This window comes from Maniola hyperantus, chromosome 8 (genome assembly GCF_902806685.2).
Source record: "Maniola hyperantus chromosome 8, iAphHyp1.2, whole genome shotgun sequence".
Classification (NCBI taxonomy): Eukaryota; Metazoa; Arthropoda; class Insecta; order Lepidoptera; family Nymphalidae; genus Maniola; species Maniola hyperantus.
In genome coordinates, this window is record NC_048543.1 from 6,754,439 (window position 1) to 6,772,814 (window position 18,376).

An 18,376-nucleotide genomic window follows, 5' to 3' on the forward strand; every position below is an offset into this window, starting at 1 on the left:
AAATGAGAAAAGTAGGTACCGTTTGCTTGATCAAGCCGCGGGCGATTTGACGGGCGAATCAAGCAGCTTGATCAAGCAAAACAAATCTACGTGCTTGACCGTCTCGGGAGCCATACAAGTTTTGTTTGGTTGGCGGTTCAAAATGGTTAACGCCCACTGCGATTTTTGCCACTCTCATTTTAGTATGGGATTACTAACAGAGTGGCAACAATCGCAGTGGGCGTTAACCATTTTGAACCGCCAACCAAACAAAACTTGTATGGCTCCCGAGACGGTCAAGCACTAATGCTATACTATTTACTACTTTTGTTTACGAGAGCTTTTCCGAGTTTTCTGGTCTCTGAGGAAAACAGACTTGATATTTTCTTCTGAGACTTTTGGTTAGGTAAAAAATAACAATAAATAAAACTCACGTATCTTTAAAGAACTTATTTATTAAAATATGTAACCAATGTTCATTTACATTATGGATGTTGCTCTATAGTTCCTTAGCATAGCATATAGCATTAGCAGCAACGATTCTTTAGCAGATCTCTAAATTTTCAAATATGTAATTCCGGTTACGTTTTCATAAAAATTCTACTTCCAAAATGCACAAAATGATTTGATAAAAAGTTTCGTCATTTAAATATCAGGCTTTTCAGAACTCATATTTTATTTTACATACAATTCCGCTTATTTTTCTGTGGTATATTTAAAACAGCTACAACCTCATCATAGTCAAATATATACATTTTTTTTAAATACAATACTTTATTTACTTTGTACAATATTATTTGACAAATTATTATCCAATTATATTTTATTTAGTAAAATATATCCTCCAAAATAGGTAATGCCTAGATGTGCGAAGCTGAAGAGGATTAGAAGTATTTACGGGTGTTTTGCGCGTAGAAAATACTACGATTACATTTGAGTCAGCACATATCGCTCGCGCAACGTCTCGGGTCGGATTGTTTCAGTTTTTAATTCCGCATGTATAAATATTACGGTCTATCCCCGACATTCTGAGAGCGGTGCCGCTGCGTCATCCTACGTAGAAGTCGCTGTACCATGCCACACAATGCGTTACGTCGTGCGGCGCCGCACCGCACGCGCAACTGACTTGGGACCAGAGAGACGAAGCGGGGAGGGGTGATGTGTGACACACAACACAATAAACCACAGCGGTGCGGCACCGCAACGTATCGTGTGGCCTCAGTCTTAGAGCCAGCGGTAGAAACAAAGTATATACGCTACACGCTACTCTGCTACCGCTCTAGTTCGTGGGCGGTAGTGTTCATATCCGGAGTGCGCGCTTGCGGGGCGTAGGTGCGGGGTGGCGCGCGGCGGGGCGCTTGCGCGGCGCGTGCGGGGTGACGGGCTCGGGCGGGCCGGACGCGGTCACGAGATTGCGCGCGTTGCCGAACGACGCCGGCAGGCCGATCGTCTCCTGGAACTGCCGCACGCGCTCCACCAGCTCCTCGTCGTTCTCGATGAGCTCCTCGATCTGTTAACAAATTTTAATTATTTCTCACCAAATGATGAGGCTGGAATACAATTTTTTATGTACTACATGGGCACACGCTTGACGACGGTTACACCTAATGGAAAGTGATGATCTGGCCCAAGGGACATGTTGCCTAGAAAGTTTCATTCACTCTTATTTTTATGATACCCGGATTATAATTGGTATGAAAAACTAATTTCGAAAGAGTATTCCAAACAAAACTATGTGTATAAGGGATTAAAAAAAGAAGAGGCGGGATGAGGAAAGCGGAGGAGCGTTTATGATGGCGCGCTCTTGAAAAAACGTATGTCCAACAGTGGACGCATATAGGCTGATGGATTGTGGATTGGACAAGTGTTCCTGTTGTGCATATTTGTTGTCGCTGTTCCGGCGGCCCTGTGGGCTGGTTACCTCGTGGCGGTAGTCGTTGAGAAGGTCGGTGGCGATGCGCACGAGGTAGGTGGCGAGCTGTCCGCCGCGTGGGCGCATGTGCGCGTACAGGCGCAGCACCGCCGGCACCAGCACCTCGGCCACCGTTCGCTTCATTTTCTGTGTACATTTATAAATATTACTAGCAAATATATAACTAACACTGCATAAATACTAGATCTGATCATTTAGGTGACTCAACTCGTATTGGAGAGCCTACAAGTCGTACTTACGTACCTAATATTCTTGTAAGTTGAATCTTAAAAAAACTGTTTCTTGCTGGCTTTTCTCGGTAGGAAACACCTTCCGAACTTGTACAACTTATACAAATAGAAATTTAAATAGATGTAACCAGAATGCTAGCAAAAACGAAGACAGCTGGATAGTACTGATGATTACTGATATACCACAAAAAAAAAAGCAAAAAATAAAATATCCTGTATTTTGTAAAAGTTCACGATATATTGCAAATAAAACATCTGACTGACGCTAGAGGTCAACGAATGTTGCGTAAGTAGGTCATTCAGAGTCAATGCCACGTCGTAGGTGGGGCATTGACCTCAGTTTTGAACGCTATACATTGCGGGTTTGAAAAATACTATATCATTAAAACTACAAAATGAGGCAAATGGTTATTAATATTGGAGTTGTTGCTATTGTTCTGGTTACACCCTGTATAATTATTAGTTTTATTCCTATTTCTATAACATATTATTTCAGCCTAATTTGGGATTTGTCAAAAGTGAATTTTTCTAAATTTGGAGGCCCACTAGAACCGCAATCTCGATTCTAGCGACCCATGCGCCTTCTGGCACTGTAAACTTGCTGTAATTGAGACGAACGCCGCACGACACCGTACACCGCTAAACTTCAGCCATAGGATGCATATCTGCACACTGAGCTGCTTATGAGCCGCTCAGCTCGTAACGAAACTACAAATTATTGAGAAACTGGCGAACAAAAATTTCCACAAGAGGACCAAAAATTCTACGAAAGCGTTTGACACTTTACTATAATGATTGTACAGTTTTGATCAAAATTTTACCAGTTTCAGGTCATTTTGCTTGGAAATGAATTCAAATTTGTATTCAGTGTTCGAATTCATGAACTTCGACTCAATTTCAGTATAGTTTTAGAGCGTTTTGCTTGGAAATAAGTTCAGATTTGTATTCAGTGGACCAAAAACGCACGGATTCAAGAAAAAAAGCATTCTGATTAGAAGTGTAACTACACTTATTGTTCGCCAGCTCCTTATTTAATCCACGTACACACTTGCGAGCTAGGCAGCTCGTAGGAGCCGCTTAGCTCGCACGTGTTGATACTACTCTAAAGTTAGCTAACATTTAGAGATTCAAAACATCATTATCTATTAAACAAAAGAAACCGGCCGACCGCACACCGAAGGTTCCGTGCTACAGTCGTATATTCTCGACATTTTGCACGATAAATCAAAAACTATGATGCATAAAAATAAATAAAAATCTGCTTTAGAATGCACAGGTAAAAGCCCTTTTATATGATACCTCACTTGATATAGTTATCTTACTTTGAAAATGCTAATTATTAGTTCATGACCACAATTTTTTTTGTGTGATGTAACCACAAATTCACGGGGATTTGCCTCCTGTCTGCTATAAGACCTACCAACGGCAAGTACCCTGTAGGTTTCTTGATAGACCGACAGACAGACAACAAAGTGATCCTATAAGGGTTCCGTTTTCACTTTTGAGGTACGGAGCCCTAAAAAGTCGCAAAAACTACATAATAATATTCGGCAAAAGCTAGAGTATTCAATACTTTTAGCAACAGACCTTTTTCCAGACCTATGAATCAATTAAACCTGAAAACGGCGGAGCCTCGACAGTTAAAATATATTGAAATTACATAATGTACCTGTTCTTTCTCCGTGAATGTCTAGGGCAGAAAGAAAACTTTGTTGGGATTTTATTTTATTCGAAAAATAAATCCTTCTATGTTAATAAGCATAGCTACAAACAGTTTATAATATAAGAAGTTACTTCCAGGCATTATATTCTGTCCTATCTTTATAGCTATGTACATAGTACATATCTACATTGTAATACGAAGACCTAGAAAAATTTAGACTCCGATTTCCCCGTAAACTACTATTTTTCCTTTTGTTAGTTCGGACATCTGTTTTACTGACTGATTGAGGTGTACGAGAGAAAGAATTTGACAGCATATCTCATAATTCATTTCATTTATTTTATTATAATGTACACTTTCCTTACATGGAGTCCTAATTCGCATCAGGAGTAGAGTTTAGAGTGTTAGGTACACTCTAAACTCTACTCCTGACCTACTCTAAACTACATATCTAATACCTTCTAAACAAATTATTACAAACAAACTACTACTTAAAGCTTAATATTATACATAACAAATAACCCACTTAGCTATTTTTGTGAGCTCACTCGGAGAGCAACAAAAAATATCTATTTTTCCGGCTATTAAGTGTCGGGTGCGGAGGGAGCGCGTCAGCGGCGCCCGTGCCGTACGGAACCGGCCACCGCATAGAGCAGAAACAAAGAGGAGTTGGCCTAAGCAACTGTGCACTGTGATTTTCAACTAGGTCCTGACGTCATCACTGTGGGCGGGGCCTTAGTTAGTATGCTGTCTGCGTTCGTCAGGTTCACATATATTGAGACTCGTATTATCGGTGTGTTTTCGCGTTTTTAAGAACAAAAGGATGAAGTGTTGTGTTTTATCGTGTCAAAGTTATTCAGACAGACGTTCTGATGCTATGAATGGTATCACATTTCATTTGTAAGTAATTTTATACGTAATTATTAAAATAGTTCTAGATTATTGACATCTAGTGTGAGATAGCTGAACTATGTAGTGACATCAATATATCGGTGTTAGGTCGCTAAGCGAGTAGTTTTGCTACTAACCCGCAGATGGAAAATTGAGAAGTGGGCGGCGTTCCACAACCCCTCACCCCGCAAAATGTCACTCGATATTTCATAGGGAAATCTTAATACAACATCTCCTCTTTGTTTCTGCTCTATGGGCCACCGTATAATAAATGTCTGTACGCGAAAGGCGTTATGTTTGTTGTGGTATGATGATACGTCTAAAAGGGCCTTAGCAGGCTAAAAATAATTAAATATGTATTGTCAACTTACATGAGACACAATGTTTGTGGTGACTCTTTCGTGTAAATCGTCTATATCAGCATCTCCTCCTTTGTCAGCTTTTTCTAAAACAATTGTTCTAATCAGTTTAAGGCACAATTTACGCCACAGCCGAAGCGACATAACTCGGATTTTTTATGTTGAAAAGTAAACAGAACTTTATCTCCACTACATGGTTGATAATGCTGGGATCGCGTCGCCTATCATCACACAGTTTGATTCACCTCGCGCAAGTGTGCACACTGCACATGTGTTAACACGCCTTATATCAATAGTGATAAATGCGATAGTGTGTCTGTCTCCTCGTGTGTGTTACCTTTTCACTGCTCCACCGCTCAGCACTGCTCAGCCGCTGAACCGATGTTGACGAAAGGCACAAAAATAGCTTCTGTTGTATTATATTGTAATATAAATATATTGAGGCTATACTGTAATACCTATTTCCCTATATTTAGCAATATTTATCTTGCAAAAAATGTGCGATGTTAATGCCGTGTGAATTGTGAAGGGGGTCTCACTGGGCAGTTTCATCCTTGGGCCGCACAGCAGCGTGATAGCGTCGAGCAAGGCCGCGTTGAGCGGCGCGGGGATGTCGTCGCCCTCGTCGCACGTGTCGGCCGCGTGCTGCAGCACCTCGCGCGCCAGGCGGCACTGCACGTTGAGCTTCTGCACGGCCGTCAGGCGCTGCAGCATCACGTCGTACACCAGCTGCCGCGCGTCAAACGATATGCTCTCTGGACATAGTGAAGTACAACCATTATAAGTTGGCCGGGCCGAAATTAGTATCAAGTGGATACACGGATATACTGAACCTATAAGAAAGAGAAAGATAGAGAGAATCTAACTCCAATCCGGCCAACTTGTTACGACGCAATAAAGTTCAATTCAGCTCGAATAGCACTGCAACAAACAAAGTACGCTCTTCTTTCGCGTAAACTCTTAATTTTACTTGTCCCGGTTTTGCCCGGGTAAGCTTACGACAACTTGACACTCAGTACTCCGCCGGCTCACGCACCTCGTGCTCCTCATCCGCCAGGAGCGCGCAATACCTGCACACGACAGGCACGCTCACCTGTATCCTGGTTATAGTGCAGCACGCAGTCCACGAAGTGGTGGTAGATCGCGTCCACGGTGAGGCAGCACGACACGTAGTACTCCGCCGGTTCACGCACGTCGTGGTCCTCGTCCGCCAGGAGCGCGCAATACCTGCGCACACGACAGGCACGCTGTCACTTGACTAGTCCTCGGCTACCTAGTACAGTGCCTCCAACTTCTCTCTTCAGGTGACAGTTTCGTTAGTGGAGAATTTGGTATTGATATTCAAGAAAAATTCTTTCAGCATAGCGAACATTTTGCCCATCTGAACAGACGATTCGGTGGCACTGTGCCTGGGTGGCCTGCAAGCTTGGGTGGTGACTGGTGATGGTCTATGGCCAAACCCTGAAGGAATTCTGAGAGAAGCTCAGTAGTGAGCCAGCGATAGTTTGAAGATGATGAGAATTTTAATCGAAATTAGAAAACCCATACAGGTAACAAAGCGTTCCAATGCCAATCTTAATTCAAACTTACTTATAGTACAGCGGTGTTCTCAAGCGCAGATATCCGGAGAGTAGGAGCGTCGTGAGCGAGCGTGCGGCCACTCGCCGCAGCGGCGCCGCGGTCGACGTGTCGAGACAACCGCACACCGACTCTAGAAGCGGCTCCATAATGCACGAGTATCTGGATGGAAAGGAATAATATAAGTACCTTGCATGTACTTGGACTGCTAGCTTTGTACCTGCAATAATACCTGGTACAGATGTCGGTAAGGGCGAGCAGCGCGTTGTGTCGCGCGCAGAGCGGCGAGTTCGCGTCGCGCAGCAGCGCGGCGAAGGGCGGCGCCAGCAGCGAGGCCGCCTCGCGCGACCGCACGCACAGGCGGCCCGCGCCCGCCACGCATTCGCCGCGCTCGATGTCCGTCCATTCTACAACAATACGAGATAACGTTCCAAAATTACAATCCGACAAATCAACTGTTTCCAATAGCTGGGTCCATACCGGACGATCCACCGCGTTTCGGTTGTGCACGGCAGGAGCGCAATCCAAACGAACGTGTTGGAGCGCTCACTCCTTGCCGCTCGACGATCAGTCGATCCAGCTGGGATCGGGTGGGGGTGCAGCGGCGCAGCAGGATTAAAAGTGTTTCTAAAGCTGGATCGGAGGAGTACGATTCACATTTCATACTCTACAATCCTGGATCGTGGATAGTGGATCGCCGAGAGCTATTAGTCGTTAAAAATAAATAAAGTTACCCTGCGGCGGGTCGGCGAGCGCCGCGAGGAACAGGCGCAGCAGCTGCGGCGAGGGCGGCGCGGGCGCCACCAGCGACACGTCGGCGGCGCGCACCCACTCCGACACCGAGCCGCCGCTCACCGCGCGCCGCTCCGCTGAACACAACACAACTAAACTGTTTGTTACCAATATAAATAAACGGCGATCTTTTTATAAATCGTATACATTTTAATTAAGTTATAAAATCTTTCCAAAAAACCCTCACATTTGAATGATTTATTTGGCTTCTAAAATCCATACTAATATTATAAATGCGAAAGTGTGTGTCTGTCCGCTAGCTTTTCAAGACCCATCTGATTAACCGATTTTGGTACAGAGATAGCTTTCATGCTGGAAACTGATATAGGCTGACGGAAAATCAAGGAGTTTCCACGGAATTTAAAAAAAATCTAACGGTCGCGGGCATCATCTTGTATGTTTACATATTACCATCTTTGTTATATTTCTATTGTTTTGGTGTTCGTGTACAATAAAGAATATTTTACTTTATCATAGCTCATTTTATTTATTCGTTTTGAAGCATATAAGAGCAAGAAATACGTCGGTCGGTCGTGTGACGTCACTACCATTTGCAATTCTGACAAACTTAAGATCTTCATTATATCCCTTCTTTCTTGTATTTAATTTTGATGCCCCTAACTAAAATGGAGAGCAAGACCCATTTTATACAAACGAAGCGGTGATGAGAAAACGTAACATCCCAGGTAGATAAGCAAAAAAAACTTACATAACTGCATCAACTCAGTGGCCCACTGCAAATTGTCCGGATCAAGTTGAGCCGCGAGCGACGCGCAAGTCGTCCTGCATCCTTTATACAACACAGTTCCATTATGTAGCATCGACAGATGTCGCGGGCAGCGACTTAAAAATAGTAGACGGTTCAATAAGGGCATAAAACAAACCATCTTATTCGAGACGGTTATCTACCCGAGCCGAAGGCGAGAGCAGATGTTTAAGAGGGTAAATGGGTTTTGTGACCGAGTTATACACTATGTTTTTCACTTTGATTGCGAGGAAATGAAACCGTGATACACGACCGTAACCTGTGGGTGAGCTTTCTCATATTTCACCCCTTCTGGTCAATAAATAATGCCCCAGCCATACATTTATAAATCGCCCACAACGCAAGAAAAAGGTCAAAGGCCTTTAAATGAAACGCCAAATATGAGCGATATATCACACACTGCGCAAGTTAAAGGTCGGAGACCTTTTGTGTGACACCAACTGTAGCTAACTGTAGAAGCATGGGAGCATAGGAGGCTAGGCTCAGGCACAATAGAAATTTCCATAATTACAACACTTTTATGCACTACAGCATAAAAAGCAGTTTTAGTCTGCATACCCTTATTATAAATGCGAAAGTGTGCTGGTTTGTCCTTCAATGTCGCAACGGTGCAAAGAATTGACGTGATTTTTTGCATGGGTATAGTTAAAGACCTGGAGAGTGGCATGGGTTTTAATCGGGTTAATTTTAGAGTAAAGTTAGGGCTTGTGTTAAAGATGCATGGATGTTTGTGTGTGTGTGTGTGTCTATGCGTGTTGAGTTGTATTCGACTTGCCGTCATCAACAGCGGCCGCGAGTCTCGCCACCAAGTGTTCGCGCAGGGTGCGTCGCTCCGTGTCGCCGAGGCTGCACGACCATACGCCCAAGAGCTCTAGAGTTAGCGGCAGCAATCGTGCATCGCGTCCCTATGGTATACAATGTTAAAATATAGGTAGCTTAATCCTATAGGTCTTAGATATAAACAATGTATATAGTCTATGATCTTTCCTCCTTGTTAGAGATAACGCATTTTATACTCTACATATGTTCCCTTTTCTCTTTTCGATCCAACATGGAAACTACACAGTTGTAAATTAAATATATCTTTAATTAAAATTACATACATCTTGCACCGATAGTAGTGTTTTCATTTCAAATCCTAATATAAAAAACCAACTGTGTACTTTGCAAATGTAGCGAATGGCAGTCTAGCGCAGCGACACTGTTGCCGTCACGCCGTCAGGCGTCGGTGTCGCTGCGCTCGACCCTATACATTTGCATAGTACAAGTCAGACACTGTAACAACGTCACTGACGCGGCGCCACACAGGTCCGACTGGAAAGTTCACTCTAGATCCACTAACCTCACTGTCCACCAGGTTAAACTAGTAGTCCAGCAGGAAGCCAACGTCGGAGTACTTGATGTGCCGCACCACGCTCGCCAGCAGCACCAAGCACTGCAGGTCCCGCTCGTCACCCGCCGAGCCTAAATGCGTGCTCAATAGATCCACTAACCTCACTGTCCACCAGGTTGTAATAGTAGTTCAGCAGGAAGCCAATGTCGGAGTACTTGATGTGCCGCGCCACGCTCGCCAGGAGCAACAAGCACTGCAGGTCCCGCTCGTCGCCCGCCGAGCCTAAATGCGTGCTCAATAGATCCACTAAACGATGGCTAAAAATAAGAATAAAAGACATTCAAATCGGTCAAGCCAAAGCAAAAATCGCGGGCATGGGTATCATAAACATCATCAATGAATCTCACTAGTGCCAACTCAGTGGATCTACGTTTAAATAGGGTTTGAGGACCTGGGACCACCTCCCTGTAGATCACCAGATCTTGAAAACGACTGAACAGAATTTCAACAAAACTAAGAACCATACTGACTGATTATTCCTTCGAAAAAAACCCTATTTAAATCGGTCAAGTCAGATGCGATATAATCGCAGACACAGATATTAGATAGGTACACATAGGATATAGGCACGTCATACATCATGAGCAACCCATCGCCGGCTCACAACAGAGCACGGGTCTCTTGTGAGAGTGAGAAAGGCTGGCCAAGTGCTGATTGACAGACTTAACACACCTTTGAGAACATTATGGAAAACTCTCAGGAGATTCTTTCTTTTTTTTTTGAATTTTTTAAGTGGGTAATAAATAAATCGTTACATAGTGGGTTTGTGGCTAATTCTGTTGTTTCCAAGCTTCAACTAAAATGGCACGTCTAAATCTATTAATGCTGCTTGCGGAAAAGGATAACACTAGATTTAGTGATGTTAATTTAGTTTAGTTTAGAGATTGTGTGCAAGAGAATCGGCCCCATTCATAATCATCACTCTAAAAAGATATTTTTTTTCATTTAACGTACACTTACTTTATACAACTAGACGACTTGAGAAGCAATGCGCAAGCCTTCAGCAAATGCTTCTTCATGTTATGCCGGGTTATACCGGTCAGGAACAGCCAAGGTAATGGATCTTCTGTTTTGTGTACGTCATATTTCTCAATACGGTTTATGAGAATGTTTTCTATGAGAGACACAACTTGCTCTTGAATCTGTTAAACATAAATTAAGGCAATAGGTATGGTATTTCAATTAGACTAAAGAGGCGCTTTTCTATTTAAGTTCAGAAAACAAAGAATTTTTAGCTCCCGTATTTCAATAATTATTCATTTGGATTGCAGATTTAAAACATGGAAAAATTGTAAATAAGAGTCAAAGTAGAAGTATCACTTTAATTTGTGTAAACTTTAATAAAGTTCATTAGTCAAACTTTTTACTTTTCTGAATACTTTCTGTCTGACCAGATTTGACCTACAAGAGGCAGAGTTTGATCTTTTGATTTTAACATACACTGACTATGGTTAATCTGAAACTTAGGCTCGATTCACGTTGGCAGTGAATCGAAGCAAGTTTCAAAAAAATTACATAGCATATTGACCTCTATTTCATACAAGTAAAGCACAAATTCGTTCAAAACATTGGGAATGCGCAGGCATTCGTAAAGATTTTTGCTTGATAGAAATTCGTTCAATTGTGAAGTTAGAGGTCAATATATTATGTACAATTATAGAAATTCGCGTTGATTCGCTGTCAATGTGAACCGCCCCTTAGGAACAATCACTGAAGGATACACAGTCCAACCTTCGACTCCGGGTCGGACAGCTGGTGCATAGGGCCGGTGAGGAACGCATCCAGAGCCTCGTCGTTCGGCCGCCGCGTCGCCAGCTCGCCCAGCGCCGCGATGGCCGCCACTCGCACCACGATGCTCGCATCTCGGCACAGCCCTACCAGCATCTACAGTCGGATTTTAATTAGACGAAGTAAACTAACGCTTCCTGGGTCGCCAATTATTTTGGGATAAATAAATAGTGTCGTGGTGAGGTATTATTGAAGTGAAATACTCACTCGTTAATTTTGTGAATTAAAAAACCCTAAAAACCAGCGCTTTTAATACCTTTTAACTCTTCAATCCCTGAACTCGTCCACTGACAAAGTCAAACATTACAAGACGCCTCGCCGTCACTCGGCGCGCTCGGTCTGTGCTGGCCATCAGTATTCACTCACCGCGTAGTCGGAGGCGGGCGACGCTCTGCCGCTGTCGGCGGCGGCTCGGAGCAGGCGGTGCAGCAGGCCCACGGCCGCCTTGCGCACCACCGCACGCTCGTCGCACACGCAGCTTGCGCCTATCGCTGCCAGCCGAGACACCTCGCCGTCGCCTTTCAGCTCCTACAAACACAAGGCAAAAAAAAATATTTAAAAGCCCACGACGATCTTTAGCGCTCTCTGGTAGGCTACACCCTTAAAACAATATCTGAGAGCTTGCTTTGTAGTTTGTTGTGATACCTGTGTAAGGTTTTTTAGTAATAAAAGACTCATTCTTTCCACATAAACACACATCCGTTCCATCGTTAGAAATTAAAAAAACGGGCCAAGTGCGAGTCAGACTCGCTCGCCGACGCGACGGTTCCGTGCTGCAGTCGTATTTTTACGTCATTTTGCACGATAAATCAGAAACTATTGTTAGCTTATTGAAGTTAGTTTAATGATTTAGGTGGAATTAGATAATATTTGACTCATGACATGTCACACGATCTGTGTCGGGGGAGCCATCTTGAATCGATTTGTATAAATACTGGTGTTTGAAGGTTTTTAGGCCAGTCTCAATTCGACTCGAGACTCAACGACTGTTAAATACTTTTGTGTTTAGGTCGCTAATTTGATTAAGTGGTTGCAATAGCAATTGTGCCCTAATCAAGTTAATATTGCAGTCAGGTTATTATAATGATTAAAACTCTCGATAAGCCTCTACGCGTTGTGATCTATATCCACGTGCAAGCTTTATATGAGGACATTTTAATAAATTATAAAATTAGTTGAATTAAACCTGCTTTTCTGACTTTATCTTAAACTATTATGCATAAAAATAAATATAAATCTGTTTTAGAATGAACATATTTATACATTTTAGATTTTCCTCGCTTGGTGTAAAATACCATATTACAAATACTTTTCACATTATCATTATATTTGTAGGACATGTAATCACCTTAATAGCGTCTTTCATAGGCTGGTAGTCGGAGTTGAGACACTCTGTGAGTATATTGAGGGCGCGCGTACGCAGCGTGCTGGAGGTATCGTGCACTCGTTCATACACTGCACGCAAAACTTCTGCGTGCGCTACGGTGTGCGAACGTTGACGCAATAGACCCGCGACGTCCTCCTCCGTTAAATCCTCCTATATGAAAAGTAAAGCTTCATCATTATCATCATTCATCTCAACCCATCGTCGGCCCACTACTGAACACGAGTCTCCTATCATAATGAGAAAGGTTTAGAGGTTTAGTCTGGCAGACTTCACACACCTTTGACAACATAATATCAAGAACTTTGCAGGTTTCCTCACGATGTTTTCCTTCACCGTAAGCAAGTGATATTTAATTGTTTATAACGCAAATAGCTCTGAAAAGTTCGAGCGCGCCTAGGATCCCAGATCCCTGCACACGAATTACAATTTTGTCTAGTTCGGGAGTATCAACTAAGTATTACATTTTGTTGAAAAAAGTCTGTCTTCTAGCTTTTCTATTTATTTAACCGATTTTCATGGGTATAGAGTTTTGAGAACCGATTTTGGTCAAAAGTAGTTTTGTCTCAAAATACTTTTAGCTGAAAATATCAGCTAAAAATCGATTCAAATCTGAGCCCCCAGGCTCCTCGCAGACTTGTCTGTCCTACCCCGTGTTTAATGGGCTACAGTCTATACCAGTAGCGCGACTACTACTTTGTCGCCTCTTCATTCAGATCCATTTAATTTAATTGTGGGCTTCCATTGCGAGATTCCGGTATCATGCCTTTTTAAAGCTCTAGGGGGTAGTAATAAGACAGACAAGACTGCATGGAATTGGGGTACTCGGATTTTATTCTGAACTACATTCAACCTAATCTTCTATGTGTTATTTATGAACTTAATGGTGATTTATTCCAGCGAAAAGTTTGTCTTTTTTCAATTACATGTAGTTTTAACCGGGTGGAAGTTTTGACTGTAATATAACATGCTACGTTATAACGAAATGTTGAATAAAGCTTTAAATTTTAATACATTACAATTTCATTTGCAGGTGGGAGCTCTTGACTGCTTTCGTCTTCAGTCAAGACTTCGGTGTTAGAAGTCTCTGGCTGTGCCTTATCGTTATTTTCACCGTCCAGGTTTTCAGGTGGATTTTCTGTCACTTGATCACTTTTTTCATTCCCCACTTAAAAAGTTTTGTTGAATGTAATAATAAAATGTAACAAAAATAAATTTATGAAAAAGAGTCCAACTCTCATTAAGTTAGTTAATTAGATTTTTAAATCTTTATTTTATAGAGACTTATCCTTATGGATGATGTAGTTAATTCCATTGTACACAATCTCTAATCTGAGTTGACAGGTCTTTCTATTGCTATTCTTTTCGGCAGACCTGTCATTGTAGTTTAGTTTAGAGACTGTGTACAATATATATGTATTAATAACACACACATACACTCTGAGAGTTCGTTTTAGAGTCAGTTCAAAGTTGAAACTTAATAATTAAATATCAAATGAGTTGGATTATTTTCGCGTAAATAATCCAATTATTCTGAGCAATAGCATGATATATACCTATTCTTGAATTAAGTTCCACAAATTGTAACTAAAAATGTTCGATACTCGTTTTTTTATGATTCAACTAGCTTATGCCCGCGACTTCGTCTGCGTGGACTACACAAATTATAAACCCCTATTATCTAATATTTATACCCTTATGGTATAAATATTAGATAAGATAGATAAGTGTAAATTACAAAATTTCGCGATTCTAACTTCAAAACTGACAGACTTTCATACAAACTTCAAACCCCTATTTTACCCCTTTAGGGGTTGAATTTTGAAAAATCCTTTCTTAGCGGATGCCTACGTCACAATAGCTATCTGCATGCCGAATTTCAGCGCGATCCGTCCAGAAGTTTGAGCAGTGCGTTGATAGATCAGTCAGTCAGTCAGTCACCTTTTTATTTTATATATATAGATATTATCATTAAATTCCAAGGGTAGTATATAATCAATGATTGAAGTTCCACTGCCTCCACTAGTTTTTGCAACTGGTAAAATAACACTTAATTTACATATAATATTTAAAGTCATATTTATTAAAAGAGGTCCTATTGCTAAAAAAGTCCATCTACCATCACCAGTTGCTCCCTCTATCGGCTTTGCAGCATTTTCAATGGGCTGCACGGGTTTAGGTTCTTCAGGATCATTGTTGAGGAGTTTAGACAACATTTCCTAAAATAAAAATATTAATTGAATATTTCATATTGTAATTATTTTTTTACTGGTTGAGCTATTGGACAGAATTTCATTTTGCAGTCTTTCAGACTTTAATACTCATTTAATTTTCAAAATTGGACCACAAAACACAAGATTCTTACCAGACTTTCCAGCAAGCAAAGCCAAGGGCTAGAACTATTCTTTACTATAAAGTATAAAAGGCAATTCTTTGTTGTATATCATTTGTTTAAAAGATAATATATTGTACAGTACGCGGCCGAAAGTAATGTACTGCATCGGCCTTTAGAATGACATTTCGGCTTGTAGAGCGTATCCCTATCACTCATACCTATATGACCTTTTGTCGGTCTCAACGACAGGGACAACGCTTTACAAAGTCAAAGTCAAATGATTTATTCAAAATAGGTAATAAATTACGCTTATTGATGGTCTGGAGTGGTATGGTGTTAGATTTGTAAGATATAGTGGTGATAATTATAACGCAGACTTAAAACTAAAGCTACAAATCTGCTATGTCCTTTAAAAGGTCGATGTACATTACTTTCGGCCGAGTACTGTATTACAGTTGACATACCAATGCAATTTGTCGATGTGTAATCTTGGCAGTTGTAGATAAAGTCAGCAACCATTTGACAATTTTTTTATATGACTTCTTTGGTAATAAGCTCATTAAACCCACGACCAGGGATACTCGAGCAGTGCGGACTTCAGCCTTCTCCTGAAATACATGGACAGAGGTTGTGGTAGGGGCAGTTGTATGGCAACTGGCATGCCCCGTTCAACAAAGCGCAACATTTGGTGAAACTGCTGATGTCATACATAGCATTTTTATAAATGACTATATAGTTGTTGACATAATACTATATTGCTTATTAACTAAGATAATATATTATATAAAAAGAGGTAGATATGATACATAATATACATCTAATGTGAAGACTGCCAACTATGGCACAAAGTCCCTTAGTAATTTCGCCTACAATAAAGGCAAGCATAGCATGACTAAGAGTTCTCTTTCCCTACAAGAGTAATTTATAATAAATATTTATTAATGAGTAAATATGTTGCTGTGTGCCTTTAGGAAATGTAAAAATTATAAAAGAAAACTAGGTAAAGTCCAAGGGATTAAGGGATCACACATATCACAGGTAAATATGTATTCTATTATTTTATTTCCATACTCTATGAGCAAGATAGATTTCAATTATCTATGTCATGTAATATGAATGTATAAGTCCCGCAAATTGCTAATGCGCGTGGCCGCCATTTTTAGAGCTGATGGTATATTTTTATTTCGGCTGACGTCAAAATGACGTCATTTGATGTTAATAAGACATGGTTCCAGCACAATACCAATTTGCGGGGCTTATAACATATATTGCTCAAAAGGATTGGAACGTGATATGTGTAACCTCATTACATCTTAAGTTAAGAAAGAAAAAATAGTGTTCCATATTTGTAAGTGTCTGTCACTCACAAGAATTTTGCTGTTATCGTTGTAAAAACGTAATGTCTTCTGTTAAAATAATAAATTATATTTTATGTGTTTTATGAAGATTGAGTTTATTGGATGATCCACCTCCTAATCATCAATAAAAAGTCATTGTTGAGTAACTTATCAAAAAACTACTTTTGGTTCTCAATAAAATATTTATATTATTAGGTACTCACAAGTCCATCTGAATTGTAACACAGATGCTGCAACAGCACTACATAACCTGATAAGGCAGCTTTTCCATACTTAGTCAGAAGTAAACCTGAATAAGTCACATATGAGGCTCTGACAATGTTCTGAAAAGTAAGAACACTTATAGTACATTGAAAACTAGACATTGAATATGATATAATACCAAAAAAATATATAAAAAAATGTCAATCAAAGTTGAAGCAGTATTGAAGCCCCTTTGCTCCATATAAACTCCATCTCAAAGTCAAAGTAAAAGTCAAATGATTTATTCAAAATAGGTAATAAATAACTCTATTTGAAGGTCAGATGTTAAAGCTACGAGGGTTCCAAACGCACCCAGGTCTGAGAAGAGCCCACAACAAACTCAAATAAATATATTTCACTACAAGGTACTTTGGGTATTTAGTATCTACTGCAAACTGTAACACAGTTACTTTATTATCTTTATAATATGTAGTAGAATCATAAATGATTAATATATCATACATTGACATTACGTGTGTCCAGAGATGCTGCGATGAATTTGGGCAGTAAACATTTGAATAGTAATTTGATCGCGGCAGAACTTGGGTTACCATCCGCTTCACATATAAGAATGTCAATAATTTCATATATTACTCTAGAAATGTTCCCCAGTTCAATTTTATCTGCAAAAATATAAATAATATTTACAACTTCTAAATAATATCTGTCCCGGCTGTACTCACGTGTTTAGAATGGAAATCACTCACTGTAGTTTAAACGCTAAAATATTACAAACTTCTTTTAAAAAATTTAAAAATGTATTTTAACAAATTATTTATTTAAAAAAGTTATTTGTACATAGTTACTAAAAATTATAAGAAACTTTTTTATACTAAACTTATTTTACATACCTATGTGAAGTTTGTTTACAATGGCACCTCCAGTTATATCAACCAGATTACTCAAAATATCTTCAAAGTTCATATCATTGGGGCCCAGGTGCAAGTCATGAACAATACTCCTTAGATCACTCACATAGTTACCCAATTCATTTATAACAGAATTAACTTCGTGAGTTAATTCCTTAGAGTTAAAATAACTATCTTCGTTGTCACACATTGATTTTGGGTAACTAAGGCATAACAGAGAATGAGCGAATAGTTGTGAATGGTAAATATGGTATGCCTTATAACCAGGAATAGAGAGTAACTTGTAGTATACCCTACAAGCAAGAATAGCATTGTTTCTGTGCTCTTTAGAAGTAACGTTTTTGCCGCCAATATCTATAAAGTATGCTAAAACAGCTAGTAACTTTTGATGTTTCAGTTGATTCGATAAGTTGGTCCATGATTTTTCCTCATTGTCGGAATCACTTCTCAGCCATGCATTTACTGCTTTCATTATATTCCGAAATGTAGCTCTTATCTCAAATGATTCTAATACACTTTCATAATCAGCAGGCAAGTCACCAAACTCCATGAATTCTGAATAAAAAATTGCTTGCACCCATTCGTCATCCAAACTATCTAACTGTAGTTTATTTAACTTCTCTAAAACGTGTTCCATTTTGCATACTTTGTTAATAAAACTTCATCAAAATCTTGTCGAATGTCGAATTTTTAAGCAAATAAAAGTACTCTGTGAGCAAATGTAAACAAAAAAGAAGCAAATTGACCGAATTCCAAAATTGACATTTACAGGCAACAACAACAAGTGATGCCCATGGACCGTAGATAGAGTAATA

At 40.3% G+C, this 18,376-nt stretch overlaps 1 protein-coding gene across 3 annotated transcripts; it reads right to left on the reverse strand.

The window, feature by feature from the left end:
- Positions 1-451: 451 nt before the first annotated feature.
- On the reverse strand, positions 452-18,342 carry Cap-D3 (Chromosome associated protein D3). Of its 3 annotated transcripts, none has more exons than XM_069500426.1 (22): positions 17,544-18,342; positions 17,155-17,315; positions 16,653-16,772; positions 15,556-15,699; positions 14,882-14,975; positions 13,776-13,924; positions 12,721-12,909; positions 11,739-11,900; positions 11,316-11,468; positions 10,545-10,726; positions 9,685-9,841; positions 8,967-9,096; positions 8,135-8,215; positions 7,368-7,502; positions 6,866-7,040; positions 6,646-6,795; positions 6,149-6,282; positions 5,595-5,810; positions 5,068-5,141; positions 3,812-3,832; positions 1,901-2,038; positions 452-1,489 (listed from the first exon to the last, which is right to left on the reverse strand). In XM_069500426.1, the coding sequence occupies exons 1-22, from the start codon at positions 18,196-18,198 to the stop codon at positions 1,280-1,282; spliced, it is 3,630 nt and encodes a 1,209-aa protein (XP_069356527.1). In that variant the 5' UTR covers positions 18,199-18,342; the 3' UTR covers positions 452-1,279. The 3 variants fall into 3 exon arrangements, with proteins under 3 accessions (XP_069356527.1, XP_069356526.1, XP_069356528.1); XM_069500425.1 differs by having other exon boundaries at positions 14,876-14,975; XM_069500427.1 differs by lacking the exon at positions 3,812-3,832 and having other exon boundaries at positions 453-1,489; positions 14,876-14,975; positions 17,544-18,341.
- Between the last annotated feature and the right edge of the window lie 34 nt (positions 18,343-18,376).

Excerpts from the sequence above, each read along its gene's own strand:
- Cap-D3 (XM_069500425.1), bottom strand. The coding sequence starts at position 18,198 with ATGGAACACGTTTTAGAGAAGTTAAATAAACTACAGTTAGATAGTTTG. Across the intron at positions 7,041-7,367 it reads GCTCGCCGACCCGCCGCAGG|AATGGACGGACATCGAGCGC; the intron begins GTAACTTTATTT and ends GTATTGTTGTAG. Across the intron at positions 3,833-5,067 it reads CCACAAACATTGTGTCTCAT|ACATTCACGGAGAAAGAACA; the intron begins GTAAGTTGACAA and ends TTTCTGCCCTAG.